The 16576-nt window shown below is 41.1% G+C and overlaps 1 protein-coding gene across 4 annotated transcripts in view; it reads left to right on the top strand.

Moving 5' to 3' along the window:
- Nucleotides 1-14311, top strand: part of fam135a (family with sequence similarity 135 member A) — a 98661-nt gene extending 84350 nt beyond the window's left edge. For all 4 annotated transcript variants that reach the window (XM_078398975.1, XM_078398974.1, XM_078398976.1 and 1 more), the window contains 5 exons: nucleotides 744-841; nucleotides 8090-8241; nucleotides 9924-10034; nucleotides 10668-10781; nucleotides 11055-14311. In XM_078398975.1, the coding sequence (XP_078255101.1) occupies nucleotides 744-841; nucleotides 8090-8241; nucleotides 9924-10034; nucleotides 10668-10781; nucleotides 11055-11260 (681 nt within the window). In that variant the 3' untranslated portion in view covers nucleotides 11261-14311. The remainder of the gene's footprint in view (nucleotides 1-743; nucleotides 842-8089; nucleotides 8242-9923; nucleotides 10035-10667; nucleotides 10782-11054) is intronic.
- Nucleotides 14312-16576: the final 2265 nt, after the last annotated feature.

Here is a 16576-nt window from a genome sequence, read left to right as displayed (position 1 = left end):
AAGATTGACACTGTTTCTCTGGCCAGCAATGCCACCTCACCTGCATTCCCATAGACTCCTGCATTGTGTGTTTTTCAGATTTTTATTATCTAAATGCTGTATGTCTAATTGCTGTTTTTATTTTCAATTTATCCGAGAAAATCTTTACAAGATATTTATACAGGCAATTTGTCGGAATACACAGTTCTCAGATTTGTTGGGATTTTTTGCATTATGATTCTGCTATGCAAAGGCATAAGCATTAAATATAATTTACTTATTTCCAAATGCTTAACTACAATTGTATAAAGTAAATTTAATGATGAATTATGAAATTACAAGTCCACAGAAATAATTGTTTTATGTCATTGTTTTCTTATTAGTTTCCCTTTTTCATTTGTATCCCTGTGTGTTAGGATTCATTTAATTGTAATATGAACTATGAATTAATGCAATACTGCAGGTCAGAAATGTTCTGTATTCAGAGAAAAAAGTTAAGTACCACCATTTGAGTTGTCATCTGAGAGATTGTTTAAGTGGAATTTGGAAGAGAACAAATTCCTTTCGCCACATTTCAGGATCAAAACGCTCTCTTCACACAACACACTTTACACTTTGACTTCAGACTTTCAGTCAGCTGAATTTGTCAAAAACTTAATTATGATTACGCCGCTCTGAGTTTTTTTGTGAATACTATTAAAATAAAACTTCATTTACCTTGTCTTTAACATCTGTAAATATTTTTTTCCCCTTTACTTCCATAGAATGACACATTTGCAGACTTTGATTCCATGACTGATCGACTTTTGGATGAGATAATACAATATGTTCAGATTTACAATCTTACTGTCTCCAAAATCAGGTGAGCTGGCAAAAAAAGATGATTAAAGATGAATTTTTAAATTACCAATTTTTCTTTGATCTATAATTTTGCCATAGCTATATTAAAATTATTGCATTGTTTCCACATTTGTACGTGGATTATAGATTGTGGGTATAATTGAATCAATACCTTTGGAGATAAGACTTAAGATAGACACAAAATGTTGGAGTAACTCAACGGGAATGTCCCGCTGAGTTATTCCAGCATTTTGTGTCTGTCTTCGGTTTAAACCAGCATCTGCAGTTCCTTCCTACGAGTTAAGACTTAATGCTTCCTGTTACCAGTATATTGACATCAAGGTCATCACAACCATCATAGGCCAAAGAGCCTGTTCCCATGCTACGCTATTTTATGTTCTATTACCAACAGGAATACTCCTTGAATTCATGTGCTTTGCTTGCCTTTCCCTTTAGTTTTGAAGTTTGATTTCAGACTCCAAACCATTTTCCTTTTGTCCTCTGTATAATGACCAACTTCTTTAACCTCTGCCATGCAAATATACAATGATTTGCTCCATTATAAATCTAACCATTAATGGCTATGGGCATGGTTAAATTTGTGATTTTCTTAAAAAGAACTAACAACTGTTTTGTTTGAATCTTTCCATCCTTTAATGTCATGGAGCATTATAGCACAGAAAAAGGCCCTTTAGCCCATCTTGTCCATGCTGGCCAAGTTGCCTAACCAAGCTAGTTCCATTTGTTGAGCCTGGTCCATATCCGTCCAAATCTTTATTATTCATGTACCTGTCCATGTGTCTTTTAAATGTCATAATTGGACCTGCCTCTACCACATCCTCCTGCAGCTCGCTCCGTATATGCACCATCCTCTGTGTGAAAAAGTTGCCCCATGGTCGCTGTTTATATCTATTCCCTCTCACCTCAAATCTATGCCCTCTGGTTTTCGACTCCCTCACCCTGGAGAAAATATTGTGGCTATTTACCTTTTGAATACTCCTCGTGATTATCTATATCTATCTATCTATTATTATTATTATACTACTAAAACTCAGATCTTGTGTATATATATATATATATATATATATCCGTATGTAAATATATGTATTTCTGTGATTTTGCCAAAACGGTAAACTATAGCGCCACAATTTTTGCGCCACCTTAATCACCACTCTCGTGGCGACTCCTTATACCAAGTTTTATTTAAATCGGTCTTATATTTTTTAAGTCACAAACATTTTAAAGTTAAAAAATCTCATTTCTAAAGACCTTTTTCCAAGGGCTGCTGTGCGTATGATGTCGCCATAGGGCACGCACGGCCTCTCTCTTCACTCGCACATACAAGATAAACGCCGTTAGCGGAACTGCCCGCCCGCAATCAGGGGCTTCCCTCTCCTCTCTCCCCTCGCTTCTCTCCTCTCTCCCCTCGATTCTCTCTCCCCTCTCCCCCACAACCGCCGCGAGTAATCCCAGCTCGGCTAGGCCACAGTCGCCGCCGCACTGCCCGTCTCCAGTAGTCCGCCGTTCCGGGAGAGTAAGAGTGGGGGGGACGGGGAGGGTGGGAGGAGGAGAGAATGTGGGTGGGAGGGAGAGTGGGACTGGGGACGGGGATGGGGGGGGAGGAGGGTTGGTGGTGGGGAGAAGAGAGAGTGGGGGAAAGAGGGGTGGTGGGGAAAGGGGGGGTGGGGGAGAGTAAGAGTGGGACTGGGGAGGAGAGAATGTGGGGTGGGGGGAAGAGAGAGTGGGGCAAAGGGGGGTAGTGGGGAAAGGGGGTGGGGGAGAGTAAGAGTGGGACTGGGGGAGGAGAGAATGTGGGGTTGGGGGGAAGAGAGAGTGGGGGAAAGGGGGGTGGTGGGGAAAGGGGAGGTGGGGGAGAGTGACCGTGGCGGTGGTGGAGGAGAGAGTGGCCTCCTCAGTCACACCCTCTCCCCTTCCCTGCCCCCCCCTCTACGAGGAATGGGCCCAACTTTGTCCAGTATACTACTAAAACTCAGATCTTGCATGGGGGGCGAGTGGGTGGAGAGGAGGATGGGGGTAGGAGGGGGAGGAGAGAGTGGGGGAGGCGGGGGTGGGGGAGGAGAGAGGGAAGCTGGTGGGGAAAGGGGGGTGGGGGAGAGTAAGAGTGGGGGGAGGGGGAGGGGGAGGAGAGAGTGGGGGTGGGAGGGAGAGTGGGACTGGGGAGGGGGACAGCAGGGGTGGGGGGGAACGGGGGTTGGTGGTGGGGGGAAGAGTGGGGGAAAGGGGGGTGGTGGGGAAAGGGGGTGTGGTAGAGTAAGAGGGGCTGGGGAGGAGAGAATGGGGGGGTGGTGGGGAAGAGAGAGTGGGGAAAGGGGGGTTGTGGGAAAGGGGAGGTGGGGGAGAGAGAGTGGCGGTGGGGAGGAGAGAAGGGTGAGGGGAGGAGAGAGTGGGGAAAAGGGGGGGTCGTGGGGAAAGGGGAGGTGGGGGAGAGTTAGAGTGGGGGTGGGGGAGGAGAGAGTGGCCTCCTCAGTCACACCCTCTCCCCTTCCCTGCTCTCCCCTTCCCTGCCCCCCCCCTCTACGAGGAATTGAGATATCCCTATGTATCCGTATGTATCTATGTATTTCTGTGATTTTGCCAAAAACGGTAAACCATAGCGCCACAGTTTTTGCGCCACTTTAATCACCACTCTCGTGGTGACTCCTTATACCAAGTTTTATTTAAATCAGTCTTATATTTTCTAAGTTACAGACATTTTAAAGTTCAAAAATCTCATTTCTAAAGAATGGGGAGGAGAGTGGGGGTGGGGGAGGAGAGGGTGGGGGGAAGGGGAGAGTGGGGGTGGGGAGGAGGGGAGAGTGGGGGTGAGGGGAGGGGGGAATAGTGGTGGGGAGGGGGAATGAGGGTGGAGGCGGGGCTGGGGGATTGGGGGTGGGGGCAAGGGAGGGACGTGGGGTAGGGGGGATGGAGTCAGTCAGTGGGGGGAGGAGGGGGGAATAAGGGGGATCGAGTGGGGGGGGGTTGAGTGTGCTACACCAATACAGGAGAGGCTTTGGGTCCAGGGCTCACTCATTGACTTCCTCTCCCCTTCCCTGTTCCCCCTCTACGAGGAATGGGCCCAATGGGTCCACTTGGTCTAGTATGATCTACAAGTCATCAGTTAGCCTCCTATGCTCCAGGGAGAAAGACCAGTTTTTCCTTGTAACTCAAACATCCCAGATCAGGTAACATCCTTGTCAATCTTTTAGTACTTTTCCAATTTAATGACATTCTTCCTATGGCGCGAAAACCAAATCTATACACACTACTCGAAATGTGGCCTGACCAATGTCTTGTACAGCTGCAACGTGACGTTCTAACTGCAATACTCAATACCAGACATTGGTATGCATAATTCTCTCTGTCTTACAACACTCCCTCGGACTGTCCCATTTACTGTTTAACTCCTGCCCTGGTTTGTCTTTCCAAAATGCAACATCTTACATTTCCTAGAATTAAACTCCACCGGTCCCCCTCCTCTTGGACTCCCCAGAACGGCCTTCTACGCCCTCTAGACCTCTTCATTTCTAACTGCCGGCGTGACACCAACCGTCTCAACTTTTCCACTCCCCTTACCTACTCCAACCTCACCCCCTCTGAACGTACAGCCCTCCACTCACTCTGCAGCAACCCTGACATAATCAAACCCGCCGACAAGGGAGGTGCCGTGGTAGTCTGGTGCACTGGCATCTACCGTGCTGAGGCCAGGCGACAACTCTCAGACACCTCCTCCTACTTATCCTTGGACCATGATCCCATAGATGAGCACCAAGCCTTAATCTCAAACACCATTGCTGATTTCAGCACTTCTGGCTGTCTGCCTTCCACAGTCTCCAACCTTATCGTTTCCCACCCCGCACAGCCCGTTTTAACCTTCTCCCCAAAATCCACAACACAACTGCCCTGGCAGACCCATTGTTTCTGCCTGCTTCTGTCCCACGGAAATGATTTCTATGTACCTCGACTCCATCCTATCCCCCCTGGTCCAATCTCTCCCAACCTATTCCTCACTTGCCCTTCGTCTCTTTAATGACTTCCGCTTTACGAGCCCCCACATCTTTACTATGAACGTTAAGTCACTCTACACCTCCATCCACCACCAGGAAGGCCGCAAAGCCCTCTGTTTCATCCTCGACCGCAGAACCATCCAATTTCCCTCTACTAACACTCTACGGAGCTTGTCCTCGCCCTCAACAACTTCTCCTTTCACTCCTCCCACTTCCTTCAAGGTGTAGCTATGGGCACCTGTATGGGCCCCAGCTATGCCTGCCTCTTTGTAGGGTACGTTGAACAATCCCTGTTCTAGGCGTACACTAGCCCTATCTCCGAACTCTATCTTCATTACATTGATGACTGCATCGGTGCTACCTCCTGCACCCATGAAGAACTCATGGACTTCATCAACTTCACCAATTTTCATCCTGCACTCAAATTTACTTGGACCATCTCCAAAACCTCCCTCCCCTTTCTTGATCTCAATCTCCATCACAAGAAATAGACTATTGACTGACGTCTATTTCAAACCCAATGACTCCCACACCTATCTCGACTACACTTCTTCCCACCCTGCTTCCTGCAAAGACTCTATCCCCTACTCCCAATTCCACCATCTGCGCCCAAGATGAGGTGTTCTATACAAGAACATCCGAGATGTCCTCATTCTTTAGGGAACGGGGGTTCCTCTCTCCCATCATAGAATAGGCCCTCACTCGTATCTCCTCGGTACCCCGCAGCTCCGTCCCTGCTCCCCCTCCCCCTGGTTGCAACAGAGACAGAGTCCCCCTAGTCCTTACCTTCCACCCCATCAGCCGACGCATACAATCCTCCAAAATGTCCACCACCTCCAACGGGATCCCACCACTAGCCACGTTTTCCCATCTCCACCCCTTTCAGCCTTCCGTAGAGACGGTCCCTCCACAACTCACTGGTTAACTCATCCGTTCCCACCCAAACCACCTGCAACCGCAGAAGATGCAACACCTGTAACTGTATCTCCTCCCTCGGCTCTGTCCAGGGACCCTGACAGTCCTTTCGGGTTAAGCAGGGGCTCACTTGCACCTCCTCCAACCTCATCTACTGTATCTGTTGTTCAAGATGTGGACTCTTATACATCGGCGAGACCAAACGCAGACTGGGCGATCGTTTTGCGGAACACCTTTGTTCAGCCCGCGTGAACCAGCCTGATCTCCCGGTTGCTGGACACTTTAATTCTCCTTCCCATTCCTACACAGACCTTTCTGTCCCTGGTCTCCTCCGTTCTCAGAGTCAGGCTAAATGCAAATTGGAGGAACCGCATCTCATATTTCGCTTGAGCAGCTTACAGCCTAGTGGTATGAATTTTGATTTCTCTCACTTCAGGTAGCCCCAGCATTCTCTCTCTATCCCAAGTCGCACTAGCTTCTCATTTTTTCCTACAAACAGCTTACAATGGCCTTATTCCTTTATCATCATTACTTTTTTGCATATCTTTCATTCATTGTTCTTTATCTCTCCACATCACCGTCTATATCTCTCGTTTCCCTTATCCCTAACCAGGCTGAAGAAGGATCTTGACCAGAAACATCACCCATTCCTTCTCTCCAGAGATGCTGCCTGTCCCGCTGAGTTACTTCAGCTTTTTGTGTCTATCTTCCATTATTTCTTCCCTAGCTTCCCACAATGTCCTATGATACACTTGATCTGGTCTCAATGATCAATCTATCTTTATGCTTTTAAGATCTCAAACAACTCCTCTTCTATGTGGGGTAATGTGGGCTCTCTTCAAGACATGATTATTAACTTCCCCAAGTTCGTCATCATCTATGTCCTTCGCAATGATAAATGAAGACAAGAAATATTCATTTGCACCTTATTTTTCTACAAGGGGTACTATTCTCTCCCTACTTACTCTTTTCCCCCTAACATATTTTTCAAATCTCTTTCAAGTCTCCCATATATTATCTGCCAAAGTTATCTCTTGATCCTTATTAATCCTCCTGATTTTCCTCTTTAGTGTGCTCCTACCACCCTCCTCCCTTATACCTTTCAAAGGATTTTAGGCCTTTCGGTCACCTAAAAAACAGCTCTTTTTGTGGGATGACCTCTGCAGCTAGTTAAAATACTCATTATTTTTTGTAACAAGTGGAGGGTTGGTCCTGACCATGCTATAAATCATGGGTTGGTGTGTAGAAAGCAATGGAAAATATTGATTCATCATGGGCCCCTACTGAACTAGTTCAAGTCCATTTAATGCATTTTGTTAAGAGTTTGTGGTGTTTTAATTTTTGTATACCTATCGAGCGATTGTTAACATTACATTTACTGTCAATAGTTTGAAGGATTTTTCCACCAAGATCTTAAAGTGACTGTGTTAAATATAGACAATAGACAATATGTTAGAATAATTCTCTATTCCCAAACTGAAAGAAGTTATTGCTATTAAATACATAGCTAAATTATGCTGTCACAAAAATGCACTCGAGTGATTGCAAATACACAAATTACACTGAATCTTCATTTCAACACAAAGAAATCTTGAAAAAATAACCTTGCAGACGCCCATGTACAGGTTTTGTTGTATTTCTATAATCTGGCACAAAAGGGTTTTTTTCACCTAAAACAAAAGAATCTGCTGCCTGATACAACAGCAGAAACAAAAACTAACAGTGTATTTCCATGTACCCAGATGACCAGTCCAAAAGCAGCTGTAATGTATAGAGCCTTAACAGTAAATTGGATAGTGGGATTGACTTGTGTTATTACATTTGGCAGCCATGGGCATAATTGCCTCTTGAGGTGTAAATTTATAAGATTCTCATTTACAAAGGAATGATACTTAGAACTATCTGGTCCGACATGATGGCGGCCCATTGGTTTAATTTTAGAGATAGTTTAGAGATACGGCGGAAACAGGCCCTTTGGCCCACCAAGCCCGCACCAACCAGCGATTCACGCATGTTAATACTATCCTACACACACTAGGGACAATTTACATTTATACCAAGCCAATTAACCTGCAAACCCATACGTCTTTGGAGTATGGGAGGAAACCGAAGATCTCTGTGTAAACCCACGCGGTCACAGCAAGAACGGGATCGAACCCGGGAATCTGGCGCTGTAAACGCTGTAAGGCAGCAACTCTACTGCTGCGCCACTGTGACATCCGAAATTGATGGTTTGCTGTAGATTGAGAAAGTACATGCATTTTTAATCTTATAAAATATGTTTAGAAATATTTTATTTAACTCCCAATCATCTATTCAGATGTCTCTTCCTTTCTTCCCCATTCCCACAGTTTTATAGGACACTCTTTAGGTAATTTGATCATTCGATCAGTACTGACAAGACAGAGATTTAAATTTTACTTGAACAAATTGCACACGTTCCTTTCTTTGTCTGGGCCTCACTTGGGGACCTTGTACAACAGCAGCGCACTTGTCAATACAGGTAAGCCAACATTCTGGGGATGTATGGTACCTTTAGAACAACCTAAATTCCTAAATGTCAATTTTATTTATGATAAATGTTCCTAAATTAATATGTGCACCATCTATGAGATAATAGTAACAACAAACAAATGTGTTTGGTTCATGTCATGGATGTGAATTCTTCATCAGAACTGGAGGGTAAACATAAGATGGGTTATTAAAACATATTTTCTAACATCCAGCAACTGCTTGCATTTTCTGGCACTTCTCTTTGCTACTAACCACATTCCATTTATTCTCTTAACAGCTAAATAACTCTTCATCTCGGTCCAAAATACACTTCGGATTGAGCTAATATCGCCCACTTGGATAGCAATTTCCAGATTCATCACCATCTGGGTGAATACATTTTGTGATGTCACAGTCCTGAATAGCCTACCCTTTATTTTGAAACTAACCCGCTGGTTCTAGACTCCCAGCCAAAGGAAATAACCTGCCTGCATCTAATCTGTCAAGCCCTGTAAAAATATTGTACCTTTAAACAAGAGAAATAGATGGAAAAAAAACAAAATCCTCAATTTTAGGATGATCATTTCTGAGCAATAAGAAATTATTTCTGGTGATTGTATACAAATTGCTGAGTTTGATGGATTTCTGCCCTTTATTTGGGTGCCCATTGATAAACATGTATCAGAATGTATGCTTGCCTTTTACTATCACTATATTCCCGTGATGCACCATAGAAAGCATACTGTAGAGTTGTATCGCAGCTCAGTTTGGGAACAGCTCTACCTAAGACCGCAAGAAATTGCAGAGTTGTAGATGTATCTTTGTCCATGACTCCTTCTACAATTCATGGTGCCTTGGAAACGCAGCCCACATAATCAGACATGTCCCGTCCTGGTCATTCCTCCTTCTCCCTGCTCCCGTGCGGCAAAAGCTTAAAAGCGCGCACCGCCAGACTCAATCAGCTTCTTCCCCTCCATTAACAGGCTTCTGAATGGTCCTTCCCTAAGCTGGGATACTGTTCGATTCACCTCTAGCCTATTGAGGACATTGGACTTTGTCAAAGGAACTGATGTGCTACAATTCTGAGAACTATATTCTGTACTCTGTGCCTTCCACTTTGTTTCATCTTTTCATATCATATCATATATATACAGCCGGAAACAGGCCTTTTCGGCCCACCAAGTCCGTGCCGCCCAGCGATCCCCGTACATTAACACTATCCTACACCCACTAGGGACAATTTTTTTTTTTTTTACATTTACCCAGCCAATTAACCTACATACCTTTTGTATGAGTTTGAACTGATTACATAGATTGTATCTATGTATGGTATGTCTAATCTGTTTGGGAAGCATGCAAAACAAAGCTTTTCACTGTCCATGTGACAATAATAAACCTGAACCTAATGCAACTGTCGACAAACCAAACCTATCAGACTCCATCAATTGGTTCACAATATCTACAAATGGCAGAGAGCTTCCTGAAGCTGAGCTCAAAAGATAGAGTTTTCCATAAAAGCATGCTGTACTTGGCACATCAGCCTCATATGATTTTTATATTCACTAGTTTTATAGTAAAAAATTCTAGTACATTCAGTCACTTTGGAATCCTGATTATAAGTTTCAGTAATGTATTTACTTTATTTTACATTAATTATCTTGTAATGTCTTGTTGCATTATTTTCATAACTAGGACTCTGGTTTATGCAGAAGTGGAAGAAGTCTGGGTCCCTACTGCAACTGACTTGTAGAGATCATTCGGATCCTCGGCAAACTTTCTTATACAAACTCAGTAAAAAAGCTGGTAAGTGTTGTAAAGTGGTTATTTCTATTTGTTTATCGCCTACACAGCTCAGTGGACCAAGAGTTTGGAACAACAAAAAGATTGTATTTGCACAGTCCCAGTACTGAGGAATATCTAAACTATCTATTGCATTTATTTTTCATGGAAGAATATAAAAATATTGATGTTTCTTGTTATAAAAATAAATTGAATGCACACTATGAAAATGTAGAATAGCACAATTGCTACTGATGGATTTTTTTAAATACCGTGTTTACAAACTAAACTTGTCTCTTTCTACTTTGTGTGCTCATTGTAAATATTTGAAAATGATTTCATCTGGAAAAAAATGAAGAAATTGCAAGCAATTGATCCTGATCTGGGACAATTATGCATTGTGTTTTTCGTTCTTTCATGTATTTGGCTATTTCTCCACAGTTATGTGCTCTTCTCCTTTCTGCTAAAGAATGGTTTATTATCTTCTTGGTGATTTAATGAAATTTGTACATTTTGCTACCAAATGGAAAATACAGGCTTCTCCAGGCTTAATTTGGACTAGCCAAATGTTGATTTTCCCAATGTTATTTTGAGATAAACCATATGAATACTGTGCAAGTTCTTGTTCTAATGACCATCTGAACTTCAATATTCAAGGTCTCCAATACTTCAAAAATGTGGTGTTAGTTGGCTCACTACAAGATCGATATGTTCCTTATCATTCTGCTCGAATTGAGATGTGCAAAACTGCTTTAAAGGATAAACAATCGGGTAAGATTGACTGACAGTTGTTAATGCTTTTGGGAATTTACAGATGATAGTTAAATATGTGAAGAAGATTCCTATTCTTTTCACGTACTTCACATTTTTATTATTTTAAGACAAGTGAAAGCAGAAACAATTCACTAAGTACAACATTGTTGATAATAATTTATATGTGTGCACTATATGCAGATATAATTAGACAGAGTAAATAAGGGCACAAAGGATTTTGAAATGTTTGTGTACGTTTAAATATTTATACCCGATCTCTCTCTTTTATAGGACCAATATACGCTGAGATGATCCAAAATCTTCTTTCACCAGTTTTGGAAAATAAGGAATGTAATTTGTTCCGATATGATGTTATCCATGCATTACCCAACACAGCTAATTCATTAATAGGACGAGCAGCTCACATTGCTGTTCTTGATTCAGAAATCTTTTTAGAAAAATTCTTCCTTGTTGTGGGCCTTAAATACTTTCAGTAAGAATGTGTGCCATAAACGTTTACCTCTTTATTCAAAGAAACACATTTGATCCCAGAACATGGTCTTTGTCTGAAAAGACTGTTTGTACATTTTGGTATTAAAAACAATTTACATTGTTTTTGGAGTTAGTTAAAAGGTCCGAACATGTTTTTGCCTGTTGGTTTGTGCTGTGCAATACCAATTGTATATTTTTTATTGGTCTTGTGTACTTATTTCTGTTCAGTTTTTTTGTATTTTTCAGAAATTTTATTTTGCCTTTTTAAGTATCAGTTAATAGTTGAAATAACCAGGGTGCACTGTTTATATTTTTATTTTCGAATTTTTTTAAGTAATATTCATTTACTAAGTTAGAGGTAAAACATTAATTTAATTCATGACCTCCAAAGAAAGCATTTTCATAGAATCTATTGGGAGCCTGGTGTACGTTACATTTGATAACGCAAACTTTGGCAACTGGAAACCCTGTAAAAAGCTGCTATATATTTATACATTTTTAACATCGCTCAACTTAGGAAATTTACAGATATGTTTTTCATTTCATGCAGTCTTTCTGCATGGACCAAAAATTGCCCTATTCATACATTCATAAGCTTGTATATTTTGTCACTCAAATTTTAAACCAGTTCACAAATGTCTGCAATACATTTTTATAAGAAAACATTCTCCTACAACGTTTAACCATACCTGTGGAGCATTACTACTTTTTCTACCGATGAAGTGGAAATACCTTTTTGCTATGGAACTTTTAGAACTAAAGTAACTATTTTCAAATCTTCTAATATTCTGTATGTTGATTAGAACTTTTCACTGTCATGCCAGTCTGATAACGTTGATTTGAAATTATTTTTACTGCATGGTGATTATAAACTCAACACAATTGCCCAGCATATACAAAGGTTTCAAGTCAGTACTATTACATCTGAGAGAGTAGTGATGAAAAGCCTATATTTTAGCTTTACTTTATTGAACCACCTTTTGTCTTGATTTCTGAGATTCGTGTTTGTCAATCCAATCACTTAAAGTTATTCCTTGTTATAATAATATTTGAAAACAATGAAAAATGTGCTACAGTGAGGGGTCATTTTGTGGTGGGTGCTCTGACGGGAGCTGGAAGCACTGCTTCTGATATCAGTGATTGTGATATATCAGTATAGCATTAGCTAGGCAGAAGTAGGAGTTACAATATTGAAATTGATACAGTTCATTGATTTAACAAGATTTTTTAAAATTGTGATTATTGGACATGTTTTACTCTAATTTCAGAGGGAAACCTTTCTGATTTATTTTAATTATCCTGATTAACAGTAGGATGCATAACATGGTTTATGGGTTACTGCTGTATATATGACAATGCCGAGGGAAAAGGACATGTGGTGCTGTCACATGTGCTTTTAACAAATTTATTGAATTTATATTGAAACACTACATCCTCGTAAATAAGGTATGTCATCTGTCTGTAGCCTTACTTAAAAACACCTACAATGCGCAAGCAACCATCATTGTACCAGCAGTAGTTAAATATTAAAAATATTGTATATAATTGTACTGTGCAAATTAAAATATCTTTCTTTTATATTTTACATTTCCAAATCTAACATTGCATTACTTTGAAAGCCATAATTTTTTCCCTGATTTTCCTGAAGGAGGAAGATAAGTGACTACACAAATGATAGCCGCCTACGATGCATGTCAAGATTTTCTGAAGTACTACAGCCTATGATCACTTAAGTCTTCAGTGTGAACTATAATTGTGATATGGGCCCAAGTTCCCACAAAGGAAATCAGGCCCAGGGCAGGTGATATTTACTGGTAAGACTGGGACTTCTATCTCTAAAAAGTTTGAAAGGTCGACATCTTTACAATCACAATAGACATAGAAGTTCTTTTGCTTGTGAAGGATACCAAGAGAGGATCACAAATAAATTCAGTGCGGAATTGCGGGGGAATTTCTTTAACCAAAATGTATTGAAATGTGGAAATTATTCCCAACTGGAATAATTGAAGAAAATGGCACTGTTGCACTTAAAGGCAAGTTAGAAAACACATGATAGATATATGATGGAAGAATATGATATGCTGAGGGAAAAAAGTTGGAAGAGTGCTTGGAGTTTAAATTCAAGCACAGATCAGTTGGACTAATCCTTGTTTTACTTTTATTGTAAATGCTTGGTAAATGTTACCAGCTTCAGGCAATATAGGAAGGTTCTCTTTTGAATTAGAAAATGGATTGCTTGAATATTGATATTTTCTCTATCTTGGGACACCCCAAAATGCTTTAAAATCAATGAAGGGCTTTTGAAGTGTAATCATAGTGTTAATATTGAAAATCAATTCAATTAATTTTTGCATAGCAATAATAAATTCCATTGAACAATGATAGACCAAAAAGCTGGAGTAACTCAGCGGGTCAGGCAGCATCTCTAGAGAAAAGGAGTAGGTGACATTTCAGGTTGGAACCCTTCCAAAAGGGTACTACAGCCCGAAACGTGATCTATTCCTTTTCTCCAGAGATGCTGCCTGACCCGCTAAGTTACTCCAGCATTTTGTGTCCGCTGTATAAACCAGCATCTGCAGTGATGATTTGCTTTTGAAAGTTCCAGATTACCTTCCTCCTTCTCTGACATTTTCTCAGTTATTTGGCGACATTCCTCCCTGAAGTCCAGCTATTATTTGAATTTCCATTACAGAGCAGGCATGGTGCTCAGCACAACACATAGCTCCAGTTCATATTGCAAACTAGATCCGGGAATCGGGGTGGCATCTTGGATAAATGCATGTTGGAGAATATTTTTTTAACATTTTTAATAATCATTTTTTTAAATCAGTCCGATGTGTCGAAATTTCCATGCAAGATACTTATTTGAATCTTGACCAATGCCAGTCTAAGCCTGTATGTGCTTCTTTGCCTTGAAGATAAATAAAACTGAATCCAACTGAATGTTACTTTGTAGGTATCCTATTTTAAAATAAAAGCAAACTTTCATTGTCTTGTTCTTGCTATGATTAAGTTGGATATTATCCATGGGTTATCAAACAAATAAAAAGTTATCTAGGTGACCTGTCTGAAATCCTAAAGTATTGTTTGTCTGGTCATTCCAGTTTCTTCCATTTGCACTTTACAAACTATAGTTATTGAACTGTAAAGTAACTTTAAATAAAACACAACACATTGGACTCAATAATGCCAAACTTAGTGATGGTAGAACTATACTTCCCACTGGGGCTATTCTGCATATAAAAGAAAAGTGCAAAAAACATTGTGTTGGCTCTTGTAAGAATATACACATTGGAAGTAGTTTCCAATCTGCCCATTTGTTCACACTTTATGGTAAAATTCAAATGATGATTATTAATGCTTGAGCCATTAAAACACTTGCTGTTCATTAAGCACTTTGTCAATCTAACACCAACTACAGATTACATAAAAATAGAATTTATTGGAAACGCAGTCATCCTGCATCCTATGGAAAGAGAAACACAGTTAATGTCCCAGGAAGAAAACCCTTCATCTGGAAAAGGGAGAAAACAAGTTGGTTTTAAGTTGCAGAGGGGGTGGGAGAGGGATAGATAGGATCAATGAAATGTACATTCCTAGCTGATCTATTCTTCTGCATCCTTTTCATGGTATCAATGTGATTCTCAGAATTGGATGTACATTTTCTGCAGCACCTAAACAAGTAGCTTAGCGTAATTGCCTGCATTTTATATACCATGCGACTGTTTATAAACCTTGGACCCAATACACTTAAAGATGGGCAGCTGGAACCAGGTGAGGTAGGGGTTAGGAAGGGTAAGTCAAAGAAATCCAGCTGGGTAGGTATGCAGGTGATGGGCAGATGGAACCATGGTGAGAACAAATCCTGGGATTTGGGAGGGGGTGGGAAGAGGAGATAAGGATGAACAACGGTAGAGAGAACCAAGGTAGGAGTGGGGAAAAAATATATACAGTGGGATATAGATCAACTGCAGAAATGGCAGATTGAGTTTAATCCCAGCAGCTGTGAGGTGTCTCACTTTGGGCAATCGAATGTAAGAGGAAACTATACAATTAATGACAAGACCCCTAACAGCATTGATGTACAGAGGGATCTTGGGGTCAAAGTCCATAGCTCCCTGAAATTGGCAAGACAAGTATATGGAGTGGAAAAGAAGGCATATGGCATGTTTGCCTTCATCAGTCAGGGCATTGATTATCAGAGTCATGAAATTGATTATAAGAGTCAGGAGATCATGTTGCAAATTTATAAAATTTTGGTTAGGCCTCATTTGGAGTATTATGTGGGGTTCTGGTCACCCCATTATAGGAAGGATGTAGAAGAGGTTTGTCAGAAAGCTGCCTGGATTAGAGGCTATTAGCTACGAGAAATTGTACAAATGTTGATCCATCCATCGCCTCCCACCCCGGACCATCTGTGGCAGAGGGGAGACCTAATAGAAGTATAGAAAATGAGAGGCATTGATAGACCGTCTGAGCCACACTCCTTGGTATTTTTATCCACATAAACTTAGGCAAAAAATTAATAAGAATAGACACTACATACCTGTACCATTTCCTATTCTTGTTTTACCACAATAAAGGTTACAAGGTCATTAAGTAATTCTTATAAAGCATGTTCACTGGCTTATCTTAATTAACGCCTCAAGTAAGTTGCATGCAAATGATGGAAACAGCAAAACAAAGCAAATCTCCAGCCTTTTGCATTATCTAAGAATATTTTAACATAAATAATGTATTCCTTTATTCGTCCCACACTGGGGAAATTTACAGTGTTACAGCAGCAAAGTGGATAGCAAGATTCATTATAAATAAAAGATACATAAATTGTCATCAGTTTTCTGTGTTCTTAGCTGTTATTGTTGACTCGTCTGCTGGGAGCAGTGATGGTTGTGCAGTCTCACAGCAGCGGGAAGGAAGGACCTCCTATATCTCTCCTTCACGCACTTGGGGTGAAGGAGTCTGTCACTGAAGGAGCTACTCAGTGCAGTGACAGTGTCCTGCATGGGGTGGGAGTCGTTGTCCAGCCATCATCCTCCTCTCTCCCACCACCTGCACTGAGTCGAGGGGGCAACCCAGGACAGAGCTGGCCTTCCTGACCAGCTTGTCGAGTCTCTTCCCTTCCGCCGCTGAGATGCTGCTGCTCCAGCAGACCGCTCCATTGAAAATGGCCGATGCCAAAAAGATTTAAACATGGAGCTTTTAGAATTTGGAAAAATACCAATAAATGTCTTTTAAATTGGTTTTGATCAGTTGGTAGCAACAATCATGCTGGCAGAGGAAGTTCCAACCAAAGTCTCATTCATACCTTGGATTTTTAC

This window comes from Rhinoraja longicauda, chromosome 5 (assembly GCF_053455715.1).
Source record: "Rhinoraja longicauda isolate Sanriku21f chromosome 5, sRhiLon1.1, whole genome shotgun sequence".
Taxonomy (NCBI): domain Eukaryota; kingdom Metazoa; phylum Chordata; class Chondrichthyes; order Rajiformes; family Arhynchobatidae; genus Rhinoraja; species Rhinoraja longicauda.
This window is presented reverse-complemented; position numbering and strand designations above follow the sequence as displayed.